The 15,429-nt window shown below is 38.5% G+C and overlaps 1 protein-coding gene across 7 annotated transcripts in view; it reads left to right on the plus strand.

The window, feature by feature from the left end:
* The window catches only part of FARP1 (FERM, ARH/RhoGEF and pleckstrin domain protein 1), a 360,795-nt gene that overhangs the window by 272,793 nt on the left and 72,573 nt on the right, over window positions 1–15,429 (plus strand). For 5 of the 7 annotated variants that reach the window (XM_038415957.2, XM_038415977.2, XM_043504702.1 and 2 more), the window contains exons 11-13: window positions 1,218–1,286; window positions 2,144–2,219; window positions 3,631–3,871. In XM_038415957.2, coding sequence (XP_038271885.1) covers window positions 1,218–1,286; window positions 2,144–2,219; window positions 3,631–3,871 — 386 coding nt within the window. The remainder of the gene's footprint in view (window positions 1–1,217; window positions 1,287–2,143; window positions 2,220–3,630; window positions 3,872–15,429) is intronic. The other 2 variants (XM_043504705.1, XM_043504706.1) reach the window with 1 other exon arrangement.

A 15,429-nucleotide genomic window follows, 5' to 3' on the forward strand; every position in this document is an offset into this window, starting at 1 on the left:
TGTTGATATGTCCTCTCCTGTCTCTTCCAACTTTCTTTTCTGGGTCTGAAAAGTAAAGTAAGTGACATGGAAGGACCTGGAAGTCTTGGTGGGGGAGACAGAAACTGCAGTCTAAATTGTTGGATTTAATTACTGCTAGAGTAAATGGAAAAAATTGTAGACATTCTCAACATACTAAATTAAACATGCACATAGTTTGGAGTGGAGCCATGTGCTGATTTCATGTCTCTCACTGTGATCTCTGCTGAGTTCAGTCTAGGAAAAGTGTTGTTCTTCATTGTTGCAATAGGCCTTGCTGTAGTTTGGCCAATTGACAGCTCGTAACAAGTATGGAGTTTTTTGTTCCTCACTGGACATTCTCCAGGGTATAGGATATGCATTTCTAACGGAGTGTAAATCCTATTGCTTTCTTTTTCTTCTGGTATTCATGTCCATACACTGTATCAATAATTGGCATTGGCTCCCTTTTCATGGAATATATAAGAGCAAGGCTTGAAGTCCATCTAAGGCTAAATCTGCAGAAAATATTTGTACCTATAGTTAAATGTCTTTAAGATCAACAGTTGAATCCTGAAGTGTATTTCCACTATTCTCCATTCAGTACCAATGTTTATTGACACCAGTTAATAGAGGTAAGACTGAAATTTAACTTGCAGAAATGGTTCAGATACATTTTTTCATAGGAGGAGAGTTGAAATCTTTCTTTCTTGCCTTTATCTTTGGTGATAATTTAATTATCACCAGTAACATAATTTAGCATAAAGGGGGCAGAGTTGAAATTAGGCAGTGGTAAAATGGTCTGTATTTTATCTAGCTAAAAGTATTTTCATGGCAAAAAAATGCAAGTGACATTTTATTCATGGATGTACAGTGAGATCCATTGCATTCTTATTGTGAAATGTGAGTTAATGCTTCCAGTAGAAATAGTTGTGTTGTAGTTTACTCTGAGTTCATGGGATACAGTATCTAAAACTGCACACTGGCATGCCTGGCTTCTTAGGTGTACCCCCAAGTTTGGTAAGTGCATGATGGAATGCGAATATGGACCACATGAAGTGGCTTATCACTGACTATATGGTTAAATCAAACTCCCTGCAGACCAATGTGTATTTATGATACAAAAGATGGTTCATCACTTTATGCTATTTAATTATTTGTGTTAAACATTAACAAATGTAATACCTTAGATTGGTGGCTTAAGTGTGGTTTTGTTACAGTGGCCGGACTCAGAAGCAGGTTCTTGACTACGTTAAAGAAGGAGGACACAAGAAAGTGCAGTTTGAAAGGTGAGAGAGAGATTACTGAGCTGGTCTACTTTTTCTAATGCTATTGAATTTGGAACCATTAGTGCTTACCAGTTAATTATACTGCTGGGCTCTGACTCTGGCCTATGCAAAGTCCTCTTTATGTTGCTTCAGCATAATGTCACTGGCATAATGGCCCCTAGGGATCGGTTATCATCAGGCATAAGTTAGAGCCCCCCTGAGATTTCTCTGAATTAAACTAGGGGCCACCCCAGCTTCCAGCCAGCCCTGTTAAACTTGATCAAATTTCTGCGGTTGCTATGGGCTTGTAACTCAATTAATAGGCTGGATACTTTTCAGCATTGCATATCCCACTGACAGACAAGTTCCCCTCAGACTCAATGAATATCAGGCCCTTTAATGTGGGATGTGATTAATCTGCATAAATAGAAAAGGATTCAATTTTTTTAATAATAACGTACTCCTGGGGATTAGGGGGATAAGTAACTTTAATTGGCCCAACTAACCAGTGGTTGTTAATTGAAAGCTGTCAGGGGAAGGCTTCTAACTTGGCAGTGCCAATTCTCTTTGAATTATTCTGAGTCCTGGCGAGTTTAAAGTCACTGCTGAAATGTACAATGAACCTGGCAACAGTATGTGTTATGACTCATGTTCTGGTGATGGAAGATTTTTGCTTCAGTGGCTTACATTCTCTTTTATGGTGTTTATATAAAACATTCTCCACTTAAATTTTACAAAAAGAAAGAATGTGAATCTGTTTCAAGGCAAACATTTATAAAGCTGCCGTTTGGTGCTTTTGTTTCTTAAGGAAGTGACTGCTGCTGATTATTTATGAACAAATTTATATAGCTTTAACTTCTTAATGTGATTTCTCTCAGGAAACACAGCAAGATTCGTTCCATCAGGAGTCTGACTACACAACCTTCAGAACAGTATTCAGAGGTGCCAAAACAAGTCAGTAATGTTGATGAAACTCAGTATGATTTGCTTTAAGCATTTCCTGTTGAATTACTAATTAGAGGAGTTTAATTTAAAACTACATGGGCATTCTTTTTCTTATACCTAACCTATTTTAAAGATTCAAATACCCTGGTACAGTGATTCCAAATCACTGGTAGGTCTATCCATTCTAATACTTCAGGATTTTGTAACTCGGGATCTGTAATTCCCACTCCTTATCATGGCTGGTCCATTGTATGTGTGTGCTGCCCATTTGCCATTCACATTTGCCATTGTTCTGAGCACATTAACCTACAATACAGCAAGACTAAAAGGGCTGCAGAGCATGTGTTTGGAGCAGCCTTATCCCCATGGTAGGTTAAAATGCACAGAAAGGATGGGAAGGCGCAAGTAGTAGGGACTACCTGGCACAGTCGAGCTTGTAGCCTGGTGAACTGATGCCGTTGCCAAAAAAGTGAGGAACCCTTGTCAGGTTCCGAGATTTCTGCTCGTGGTTGTCCAGAGGTCAGTGATAGCGGAATTTCATTTGTCCTTGACAAGAAGTTCTGTTGTGTTGACCTGAGAGGAATTTCAGTTAAGAATTCTTAAGTTATTATCTTTGGTAGATCGCAAGCATTAGTTTGGTTTCTATTAACAATAAATGGCTGCTGTTCAAAGCGGAAGTGGCAGGTGCAAAATGCCTGGTTAATATGTTTAAAGTGGCCCGCAAACTTCTACCTGCACAACCTTTGACTTGCCTTAGCAATTTGTGTTGGTTGCCTATAGAATCATACCATCATTGCAAGCTGTTCTAGTGAACTCAGGGAAGGTACAATTTGTTGTCCATTCAAAAGATACCTTAATATTTTTAAAATCAAATTAGACAGAGGGAGCAAAGCACTGGATGTGTACTGGCACGCTTGCCTGGAATGAAGACCGTCCTTTGACTAGTGGTAGGGACTGCTCCACCAGCTGAATGTGGGGTTGCCCACAAGCCTACTCTGGGAGTTTTATTCTTGTATGCAATTGAGCTGCACTGAATTTACCATTTTTGATATTCATCTCCTTTGCCAGTCTAGCTTCTTTAGTTAGTGCAGGTATGTTGGTGTTTGTTCAATGCTGGTTATTGCCCATATGTGGTATATCATCATAAATTGCAATAATCTATAAAACTTTTTGCCCATTTATTTCCTTTTTCTCCAATGCTTAGCTCATGTTCTTTCCTGGTCCATCATCTACTCTTCATGCTTGGAGGCTTCCATGTTTTTTAAAGTATGAGTTACCAGCTCTGTTGTCAGGAGAGTCCTACATGGGACCTATAAGTTACAAGGCATGATTCTGGTGCTCTTATTGTGAGCAGACACTGAGATTTTTCCTTCTTAATGATCTCCCCTCCTTTTTTTCTCTTTTGTCTTTCTCTTTCCAGAGCTGTAGCTTTACATTTGGAGATGATGCAGATTCCCCAGTGGTGCAGAGCTGCCGGCAAGGGAAGGAACTGAAAGCTTCAACGGAAGATGTTGGACAGCGTAGAAGCCCTTCCCTGAAGAAGAGCCCTAAAGAAGGTGGAAAGGTGGATGGAGCGGCGATGGTGACAATGGAGGAAGAAGAGGATGTCGTTAAGGATAGGACACAGCAGACTAGATCTCAGTCGCAACAACCAAGCACAGGTCCAGCATCCAGGGCTGCTCGTGGCAGCAGCACCTCAATTCCTTTTATTGACTGCAGTGATGTAGATAGCGAGTATGACCTTCTCAGAGGACAAATAACCTGGTCACATTCCCAAACAAATGACAATTATGAGGGTGATTTGACCAGTGGTGCCTATATTCTCTGTAGAGATGAAAATCGTAATAGAACTAGATATAGGGATTCCTCAGCTTCTATAAAGATTTCCCAACATGACAGTGAAGAGTCTATTGATGATAACCCAGCTAATATGTCCTTCTATGTTGGTGGGAGCCCCAGAGTGCCAAGGCACAGCTCACTGGTTGACGAACTGTTTAGGGGCCCTGATAGCCGTAGTCCGTTGGCCACTCCACTGCCACCCAGTAGCAAAGGGTCAAGTCCTAACATGAGTTTGAATAGAACTGGCTCTCAGAGCTATGTCTCAGAGAATGGCTATGAGTGCAGGGCTAGGAGTGATGAGGAAGATATTCATGCCTGTAGCTGCCCTGGGTATGGCATATGTTCTCCGGGTTTGCAAAGGCCTCGTTTGCAAAAAATTCAAAATGCCCGTAACAAGTCAGAAACCGACCCATTTATCCTGAGTCAGGTGTCCTCAATGCCAGGTCAGGAATACAGATCAGAGAGACATTGTAAAGGGGGGCTTGTTAAAAAGGTTCCTTTAGCAGGCAAAATGATGGCAAATGGGGTGTCAGGTACTGGACAGTCAAAGCAGAGTCCAGTCATGCAGTCTTTATATGCCAGTGGCATGGTGGATCATATGGCTGCCATCCAAATGATGGAGGGCTCCACCAGCAGTGGAACAGAGTCTAGTGATTCAGACTCAGAAATCGTCAACCCATTTACTCACCCTCTTGTGTTTGGAAATCCCATAGTGTTGAGCTCCTCTCCTATACCTAGGAATAAGTACTCCTTTGGCAGCCTTCAGCTAGATGAAGAGGTAGAGGAAGATGCGTCTGTTGGTCTTGGTGACGAAGACAGTGTGCATGTCTTTAGTTGCTAGGAACCTGAGCCTGAGTTCCAGTTTTAGACCGAGTCCATTTATACGGTGGTTACTTGCGAGAATGATCTGGTCTTCTGGGGGCTGATGACAAGTATTTTGTACAAATGCACTCAGCATCCTGTTTAGAAGGAGAGAGGAGATGCAAGAGGTGTAGTAATAAGAATAGGTTGCAATGGAAGCCTAAAAACAATGTTGTATCATCTCTGAAGGGTGGAAGGAGAAGAACCGTTATTAATTTGGTTATCTTTGTGGTGTGTTATAATTAGATAGAAAGTATACACTTGACTGTTCTTTATATAAAGTCACATGTCGGGTGGGTGTAGTGGTTTCTGTGACAATTGAGTGCTCATTTTGGAAAAATATAAATGAAATCACTGTAGGCGCATTGTGCTCTTTTATACGAGTCAAATGATTTTTTTTCTCCCATATAAGGAGAGCTGCTCTTCCGTGCCTCATAGAGTTAGGGGTGACATTTAATTTACATGCAAATGCAGGAAACTTGATATTCAGGATCAAGTCTTAGTGAAACCTTGAACAAGGTTAACAAATCCTTTTTATAGCAAGAATTACATCGTTGGGCTGATCTTCTAACACATGTGAATTGCTGAGGTAAGGGTACAAATTATCCATGTACAGGGATTGTTGCAGCTTTGGCTTTTTATTTAGTGTGTTATACAGTTTGTCATATCTGGAGACATAGACACTAGAATTCCTTCTCCTCCTCCTCATCTTGAAAGACAGAGGAAGAGACTAAAGATGTGATTTAAGTGAAGAATCTTAGATGAAAGTGGCGCTGATTAAAAGTAGCACGGATTGCCTTTTCTGAAAGGCAGCAATCGCATCCTTCACTAGAATGTTACAAAGCATGTTTGCAGTACTATTGTTTGCATTTTTCCTTCCCTTTATTTTATCAGCATCATGATACACAGCAATATCAATGGTTTTTTTCCCTGAGCAGGAAACAAACATTCATCTGGGCAAGATCTAGTTATTTTGTGGTATCTTAATTATTTGTAGTACTGCCAATATATGGTAATGGCTCTTATCAATTTTTTATTGTGTGTATAGGGACCAAGACATTTTACCTTCATGGAGCAAGCCTCCCCGCCCCCAGACTGATTGCCTTCAAATGTGTTGTACTGTACATAGAATAGCATCATTTGTTGTGTGCACACAGAGGGGATAAGCCTGTGAAAACTTTTGTTTCACAGATTAAAACATTTTAGATCTTAAGTATCTATTCAAAAACAATAAATCATTAGCTTTTACATAACTAAGAAAATTTTAAGAAGACATGTACTATACAGCAGCTACTCTGAGATAAATACTCTCATGAGACAGGATATGCTCTTCACCCTACCAATAGCCTTATTTTTATCATTAAACGTTCTTGGTGGAGGGAGGGAAATAAATAAATTTAGTCTGGCAGAAGTTTCAGCTGAACTGTGTGAGTTACAAACATTTATGTACCCAGTTGAATAGTGATGAGACAAGGTTTTTTAATCTAGGCAGTTAATTTCAGAATCTTGTTTTCAATTTTTATAAAACAAGGAAAATAGAAAAAGGTTTTATAATTTTTCTAATGCCTTGATCAAAACATATTTTAACAAGTGTTTAATATGAGTGAAGGATATTTTAATATCAATTTACAATAGTTTAGAAATATATTTCACCTTTTATTTCAGTAGACTGTAGCCTTGTATAAACAAGGAGTTTTAATCTGTCCAGATTCCTTAGTTTATTGGTTCCTCTTTTAGTAATAGATACCTTGGTTTTAGACATAAATGAAGTTGAAGCATTTCTTTAGAAAGTGGTGTTATAATGGCAGGTGGCATGGAGTGATGATTTCTGTGGCTGTGTGGTTAAAGATTTGAATCTAGAAACTGTAGACTGATTATACTAAGGGTAAAGCTTGCTTGTATATCATCCTTAAAGAAAGTTGTCTCTATTTTGGACTTAGAATAGCTGTAAATTGACTGCCTTGAACTTTTGTGTATTTAAGATGTTATATAGATAAATGAAGTCCATTGTAGAAAATTGTCAGTGTGGATATTGTGTGCATATGAGTCTTTTGTTGGCATTTGTACTGTTTTGTACTATACAGTAGAGTAATGGCAAATTGGACATGCATTAGTTGCTTTGATAGCCTTATGGCTAAAGATCAAGTAATGAACTCCCAAGATGGCGTTGCAATCAATTTCCATATTTATAAAAAGTTACTAGATTTCATGTTGTTTGGAGATGAGCAAAAATCAGATCTTACAGAGTAATGTTGACTACACATACGCTATTTTCTGTCCTCACAAATATTACCTTAATGACCACTTTTACTATCTTGACATTTCTACAAAGAAAATGCATATGTTATTTTACACCATAGTTGTGAAAGTAGCCCTAGTAGCCTGGAAATATTGACAGCTTAAGAGATAGGTTAGTAGTTAATGAAATGTATCTGGATTTTTTTCTTCACCTTTTCCTTTTAATATTATTGCAAACAACATGGAGTACAAAATTTCTCTTCAATTGTTTCCTTTTATCTTACAGCACTATGTATTTAGTTTTTTTTAAAATGTATACTAAGAATTACTTCAGTTTCCAAAAATAGCTTTAATTAATTTCATAGGCAATCGTTTAATTTAAAATTAATCACTCTGGTAGTCATCTATATGCCACTGAAATGCAGTTTAATAACATTAGACAAGCATTTAATTAAAAACTGTGTATGGGTGAGATTTTTCCCTCAAACACGTCTTATATCTGGGGATTTGCCAGGAATTTAAACAGAGCTGTCCAAGTGAATATTATCATATAAAAGCAGGTCCATCACAATTTAGCTGTTGATGGTTTCTGTGGGACCAATGCAAAGGGATACTGGGGGAAAAGAACAGTAGGTTGGGAGGGGGAAAGAGGCTGAAGATTCAAGTAAACTGATATAAACTCTTGTTCTTTTCCCAAAATGCCAAAGTTAAGAAACAAAATGGTCAGTATCAATCATGCGAGATGTTGATTAATCTGCAAGTCAGCTATGGACTCTGTGAGTATACCTCTGGCCTAATGTTGTACATGTTGTTTGTAGTCACAGTAAATGGTTTAATACTTCACAACTTTTTCAGTGGGTTCTGGGATGTCACCCATCTAAATTACTCATGGTACTATAATACTTAGAGTTCACACTTCTATACCTTTCATCTTTATTCACAATAATTAATTAAGCCTCAGGACACCCCCGTGAATATTAGATGGGGAAACTGAAGCACAGAGAGACTTTAGTGATTTATCCAGTGAGTCATTGTGAATAGAGGGACTAAGAGACAGTGGCAGAGTTGGGAATAGAATGGAGTTCTGTCTACTAGTCTGTTGCTCTAAGGACTTGACCACACATAGCCATTCACTAACTATTTATTGGGAAAAGCTTTCTCCATTTATCCTATATACTGGATACTGTTGGAGATATTTTTTCCTTAGTTTCTTTGGAAATCAGCATTTAGTAAAACTTAGTTTACCTGAAAGACCTGGGTGTCTTTGAATAAGTTTGGCTCATTTCATTATAACAAATTGATGTAGGAGCCATGACTTTGCTTAGGATAACATTGAGCTTTGGATAACTGCAGGGACTGTGAGACTGTCTTCACTGGAGCCCCGCAGTGCTATTTCCAGCTTGGGTACACGTACCCACAGTAGCTGTGATGGCACTTGGACTAAAAACAGCAGTGTAGCTGCGACGGTGCAGGCAGTGGGATGAACTAGCCACCTGCAGGAACACATGGTATTCACTGGAGCCCCTAGGTATGGGGCAGCTAATCCATCTCATCATCCCTGTAGTCATGGTTACACTGCTTTTTTTAGCACACTAACTGGATCAGAGCTTGCACTGGTATAGCTCCTCAAGCTGAATTTGCATCTACAACTCCAGTGTAGACATACCCTAAGAGCTGGATAGTCAGGCTGCACTGAATTTGATTTAAACTGGTCCACATTCTGCACCTAACAAATACGTATTCCTCATAAACCACAGAGTGGCCCATTTTCTCAGGATGATCTCCTGAAATGAAATAGTACTATCCAATTTCCCCCCGTGTCAACTGATATGGCTACTTCTGCTGCAGCTCATCCATTGTATTGTTCATACTTGCCTAAAGCTTATTGTCACATTCAACATTATGATGTACATCAAATATAAATTGCAAAGGAAATTCATCAAATCCCTAATTGTACTTCATACATATGAAAAATGTGAACATACAACTGATTAAAACAATTTCTGTTTGCCTGTGTTTTGTGCTTACTTTATGTGAGCTGGGATCAAATGGAAAATTGACTCATGATAACCATTATGAGAAGTAACATTTCCGTAACTCAGGAAATTCAGCCAAACTTAAAAAGTTTCTAAAAGCTTAGAGATATGAAATTAAGGCAGTAAATTATTATAACACTTTCTTTTGGAACATTGTTGCATTTGACAGAACAGATCAGACCTGTTAGAAACAAATAAAAAGTGGAAACATGTATTTGTCAATTAGTTCACTAAATGTGACTCATGATTTGATGCGACTGCTCCAGGGCCATTTATCATGAACATTTGTGTTTCTTTGCCCAGATGTTTGGGGAGCAACTTTCATTTGTGCAAACAATCATATTTGTGCTGGAGGAGCAATAGTATTCATGCTGCAAGTGCTTGTTTGATCTCTCCATTTATACAAGGTATAAATAGTTTGGTCTCTCCATTTATGCAAGGTAATAACAAAATGTTTAAGTACATCAGAAGCAGGAAGCCTGCTAAACAACCAGTGGAGCCCATGGGCGATTGAGATACAAAAGGATCACTTAAAGACGATAGTCATCACAGAGAAACTAAATTAATTCTTTGCTTCAGTTTTCACGGCTGAGGATGTTAGGGAGATTCCCAAACCTGAGCCGTATTTTGTAGGTGACTCAAATGTTAAATTGCGGAACTATTAACTATGGTTTGTAACCTGTCCTTTAAATCAGCTACTCTACCCAATGACTGGAAGATAGCTAATGTAATGCCAATATTTAAGAAGGGCTCTAGAGGTGATCCTGGCACTTACAGACTGGTAAGTGTAACGTCAGTACCAGGCAAATTATTTGAAACAATAATAAAGAATAGAATTGTCAGACACATAGAAGAGCATAAATTGTTGCGCAAAAGTCAACATGGTTTCTGTAAAGGGAGATCATGTCTTAGTAATCTATTAGAGTTCTTTGAGGGGGTCAACAAACATGAGAACAAGGGGGATCCAGTGGACCTAATGTACTTAGAGTTCCAGAAAGCCTTTGACAAGGTCCCTCACTAAAGGGTCTTACGTAAATTAAGTTGTCATGGGATAAGAGGGAAGATCCTTTCATGGATTGATGAACTGGTTAAAAGACAGGGAACAAAGGGTAGGAATAAATGGTAAATTTTCAGAATGGAGGGGGTAACTAGTGGTGTTCCCCAAGGGTCAGTCCTAGGACCAATCCTATTCAACTTATTCATAAATGATCTGGAGAAAGGGGTAAATAGTGAGGTGGCAAAGTTTGCACATAATACTAAATTGCTCAAGATAGTTGAGACCAAAGCAGACTGTGAAGAACTTCAAAAAGATCTCACAAACCTAAGTGACTGGGCAACAAAATGGCAAATGAAATTTAATGTGGATAAATGTAAAGTAATGCACATTGGAAAAAATAACTCCAACTGTACATACAATATGATGGGGACTAATTTAGCTACAGCTAATGGAGAGAAAGATCTTGGAGTCGTCGTGGATAGTTCTATGAAGATGTCCACGCAGTGTGCAGCAACAGTCAAAAAAGCAAACGGGATGTTAGGAATAATTAAAAAAGGGATAGAAAATAAGACGGAGAATGTCTTATTGCCCTTACATAAATCTATGGTATGCCCACATCTTGAATACTGAGTACAGATGTGGTCCCGTCATCTCAAAAAAGATATACTGGCATTAGAAAAGGTTCGGAAAAGGGCAACTAAAATGATTAGAGTTTTGGAATGGGTCCCTTCTGAGGAGAGATTAAAGAGGATAGGACTTTTCAACTTTGAAAAGAGGAGACTGAGCGGGGATATGATAGAGATATATAAAATCACGAGTGGTATGGAGAAAGTGAATAAGGAAAAGTTATTTACTTGTTCCATAATATAAGAACTAGGGACCACCAAATGAAATTAATGAGTAGCAGGTTTAAAACAAATAAAAGGAAGTTCTTCTTCACTCAGTGCACAGTCAACCTGTGGAACTCCTTGCCTGAGGAGGTTGTGAAGGCTAGGACTATAACAGGGTTTAAAAGAGAACTGGATAAATTCATAGAGGTTAAGTCCATTAATGGTTATTAGCGAGCATGGGTATGGATGGAATGCAAGAGAGAGATCACTTGATCATTACCTGTTAGGTTTACTCCCTCTGGGGCACCTGGCATTGGCCACTGTGGGCAGACAGGATACTGGGCTGGATGGACCTTTGGTCTGAACCAGTATGGCCATTCTTATGATCTTACATGCATTTATTTGGTGGGAAAGTGACAAGAGAAAACTGAATGTAAAATCTGCTAAACATCTGTAAAGTCTGATTTCTGTCTCTTCCTCTCCCTCAATTTTAAATTTAGGGGTCCCTATATATAGTTAAATATAAAGTTATTTCTTGGGCAAAAGAGGATGGGAAAAATATTTTCAACATTAACATTTTCTAGCCCTGTTGACTTCCAATTTGTGTCTCTGTAAAGTGTTTTCCACTGTCTCCCTGAGAGATTCAACCATCCCAATGATTCTTCAGGCAGTTCTCTTGTGTATAAAGGATAGGACATGGAATCAGGGAACAGACTATAAAATGTGACTGAGGCAACCAGGATGCTGAATAGCAGATATTCAGTGGAGAGCTCACTAACAATTCATAGAAACCCATAGGCCCAAATCTTGTTGAGCAGTTAAGAATAACCAATTATTGCAAATTGTGACCCTTTAAAAGACAATTCTTCAACAGAAAAAGGGGTAAAATCTGACTAATAAATTGTTTTCAACACGTAATAATAATACTAATAATACTAGCTCTTATATAGCTCTTTCCATCAGTAGCAAGACCGACCAGCTCTTTTAAAAGCCATGATTGAACAACCCTGGGGCATCATAGTGATATCTAAAAATGATTTTGCAACAAAGTGCATTTTATTCTTAATGAAGAATATCAGTTACTATTTCCATTGTTCCTTGGATTCTCTGCTCATATGTAGTAATCCATAGTGGATGATACTTATCCCTGTGTAGAGGGCCAAACCAAGGTCAAGTCCCACTTAAACCAGTAAGATTGTAGTTACTGGTTGAAATGAACAATGAATGCAAGGGAAGAAGGTTCTGTGCTCAAATGTACATAAATTAAAGGTGCCAGGTGTCATTTCTAGTTCTCCAATATGCTCCTCTTTTCAAAGAATATAATTTCTTTATGCACCTTCTGTTCCCCTTAATTTTGTACATTGCAGAAATGGGATCTCACTGGACAAAAAAGAAAAAGTTTGTAAAATATCCTTCTCTAATTAAAAGTAGTTGCAATAAAAAATTGTTGGTGCATAAGTAACGGAAGAACATGGCCCTTCTCTGTTGGTTTCGCTTACTTGAGGATAGTTAAGGATAAGATTGTCACGAAGTCATGGAAGTCACAGATTCCGGAACTTTCAGAGACCTCCGTAACAATTTCCACTTCAGCCCCAGTGTGGTGGGGCCAGAGCTATCAGTCACTTGGGGGCAGAGCCTTCAGCCTCGGCTGGGGGGGGGGGGGTTGCTGGATACACTCCCTCCCTGCACGTGGGCTCCGGATCTCTTTCTCTGCTTGGGCTTCAGTCAGGGCACCCCCTCTCCCCACCATTATTTTTAGCAAAGGTCACAGGCTTTCGTGAGTTTTTGTTTATTGCCCGCAACCTGTCCGTGACTTTTACTAAAAATGACCATGACAAAATCCTAACCTTAATGATGGTAGGGTTTGGGATTTCTCATTGCAAATGGCATAAGGCATGGCAGCTCCTGGAGCCAAGAGTGAAGTAGCCAACTCTGGTTTTTCTCACAAATAGATATGGGACTGAAATCATTCCTGGAGTTAGTAACTCCATTGACTTTAATGAAGTTACTTCAGGTAAGAATTTTGCCTAAGCTGTCTTTTGTCTGGAAGGGAAGGAAATACTGATTGGGAATTTAAACCAATGAAATGTTACCTATACTATTTCAATGAAGTATATGCTTCTAAAGTCGATGAAATATACCTAGAGGCAGGCAAACATTGTTTACTAATTTATAACAGACACTGGGCCTGTTGTACACTCCATGGACCATGAACAAAGGCATCTGCAATCTCCTTTCCTAGAGCAGGGCTATATTGTGCCATTGATATTGTTTTTAGAAGTGGAATTTCTGCTTAAAAATCAAAGGCATGATATACATGGAATTTCACTTAGGTTAATTATAAAGCAATTCTTAGGAGTGGGGTTTTTTTTAAATTCCCTATCCTATTCTTGTGTTTTCCTCTGTACACCGTGTGGGGGTGGTTTAATTTTTTTTTTATTAAAAGCAGCACTTTCTTTCAAATTTTATGAAGTATGAGAAGCTCTTTGGGCCGAGCTGAGCTGTGTGTTCATGGGTGTGTTTTCCACAAGCTCAAATGTAAATAAGGTGGTTGTTACACTAAAAGAAGAAAAACATAGGTGTATAAAAATGACATGATAGTACTTCAAAAATGGTTGTTTTGCTCTAGAGGAGAATAGATTAAAAAAAATACTTGATTCCCCAAGAACAGTAAAAATATCAAAGCTCACACTAGCAAAAGCTAGCTCTATAACTAGTAATATTCAAGCTGTCATTGATCGAACATCAAGAGATGATGGCACATGAATACTTTCACGAGACAAAAGCTTTCTGGTTTGTTAAACCAGGTTAGCAGTTTCCTTTCAAATGAGAGCAATTATCCTCTCAAAAAGAGAACAATTGTCATTTTGCCTGTGATAATTTATGAAGAGATCAAAGGTAGGTCTGTCTTAGTTCAGTGAATGTTAGCGCTGAAAGCCTGTTGCTTTTCCAGTAAGCACTTAAAATCTTTGATTAGCTGAATTCCTAATTTTTTACCTTTCCTGCTGAGAAATTGACTTGAACCACTAACAAAAATTCACAAGCTTGACAGTATTTCATTCATCCAACCCTTTCCTGATTTCTATATGTATCTTTTCAAATAGAAGTTTTAATAGACAAAATTAACTTTTTTTTTTAATGAAAAATTGCTGGGGACTTCATTCTCATTTTTGTCATTTGTTTAATAATGTTTAAAAAGAAACATTTTTTGTTTCATTTTATGCACTGTTTTGTCAGCATGTACCTCTCTGGGGGGAAAAGCCTTTTCAATGTTCTGTCTTTATGCTCAAAGCATGATGTATCTTCTGTTCCTTGCATTGTTTGGGGCACTGTCTCAATGTCCTTTTACTGCAGAAATACCTATTTGTACTGGGAATACCTATTTCCTCTATTACAGTGATCCTGTTCTCTTAGAACACTCTTCATTTCACAATTGGACAATGCAAGATCTCTGGGTTGCGAGGTTTCAAGAATAGAAGCCACACCACATTAGAGAACAGAAGAGGGGGGAGGGGAGTGACCTTCTCTGTGAGTACTTGGGCCCTGTTGAGCACACAACTGGTGTGCCCTACATTTTTTAATGAAGGCTGCACTTAGAACGATCAAATCAATATGCAATTGCTTTTAAGCAGGATCACTGCAGTCTTGAGGAGATGTCTTATTGAAATGGACAGTATCTGTGGCATGAGCTTATATGGGGTGGATGCACTAGAATGTGTAGGTAGCTATTTATTAGTATTGTTTCATATGCATATTTTTAAAACAAACCTTTTTATATGTAAGTATAAGGAGGAAATTTTATACAAACTGTTCTATTTCTGTCTTTTATGCAAAAATGGAAAGATAAAAGTTAGGAAAGAGGAATGTCTCATGACTTTGTATTTCCCCAGTTTGTAATGTTTGTTCTTTGTTTGTAAGATTTAAGAATACCCTGATGGTAGGCCAACAGCAGCAGTTACTGTCTGATTTCGCACTCACCACTGTCTAATACTACAGTATACCAATAAAGCATGGACTTGTACCAACTGGAGGGATTGCTGGCTGCTAAACCAGTACCAAGCTTGATGACTATATAAGCATGTCAAGCCAAACTCATTTAACTGTGTATGCATGGTATTATTACTTTTTATTTATTTTTGGTTTGTTTTTTGTTTTTGTTACCTCTGCCAAAGGCTTGTACTCATTCTAACTGGTTCTTGCTGTAAAACGGTCACTGGTTTAACTGTTCTGGCCAGCTATTGGCTGGAGCTTTGTCCTGATATAAGAACTTTCTTTTTGGTTTGATGCACTATTCTCCCAAATCATTCACTACCCGTGCTGCCATGGGCATATATTTTGCAGCTGTTACATAGAAGCAAATTTTTCTTCCCATCTCCTTCATTTTTCAAAGCAAGGCAGGTTATGAGCTATGTATGACA

Source organism: Dermochelys coriacea, chromosome 1, assembly GCF_009764565.3.
Source record: "Dermochelys coriacea isolate rDerCor1 chromosome 1, rDerCor1.pri.v4, whole genome shotgun sequence".
In the NCBI taxonomy this organism is placed as follows: Eukaryota; Metazoa; Chordata; order Testudines; family Dermochelyidae; genus Dermochelys; species Dermochelys coriacea.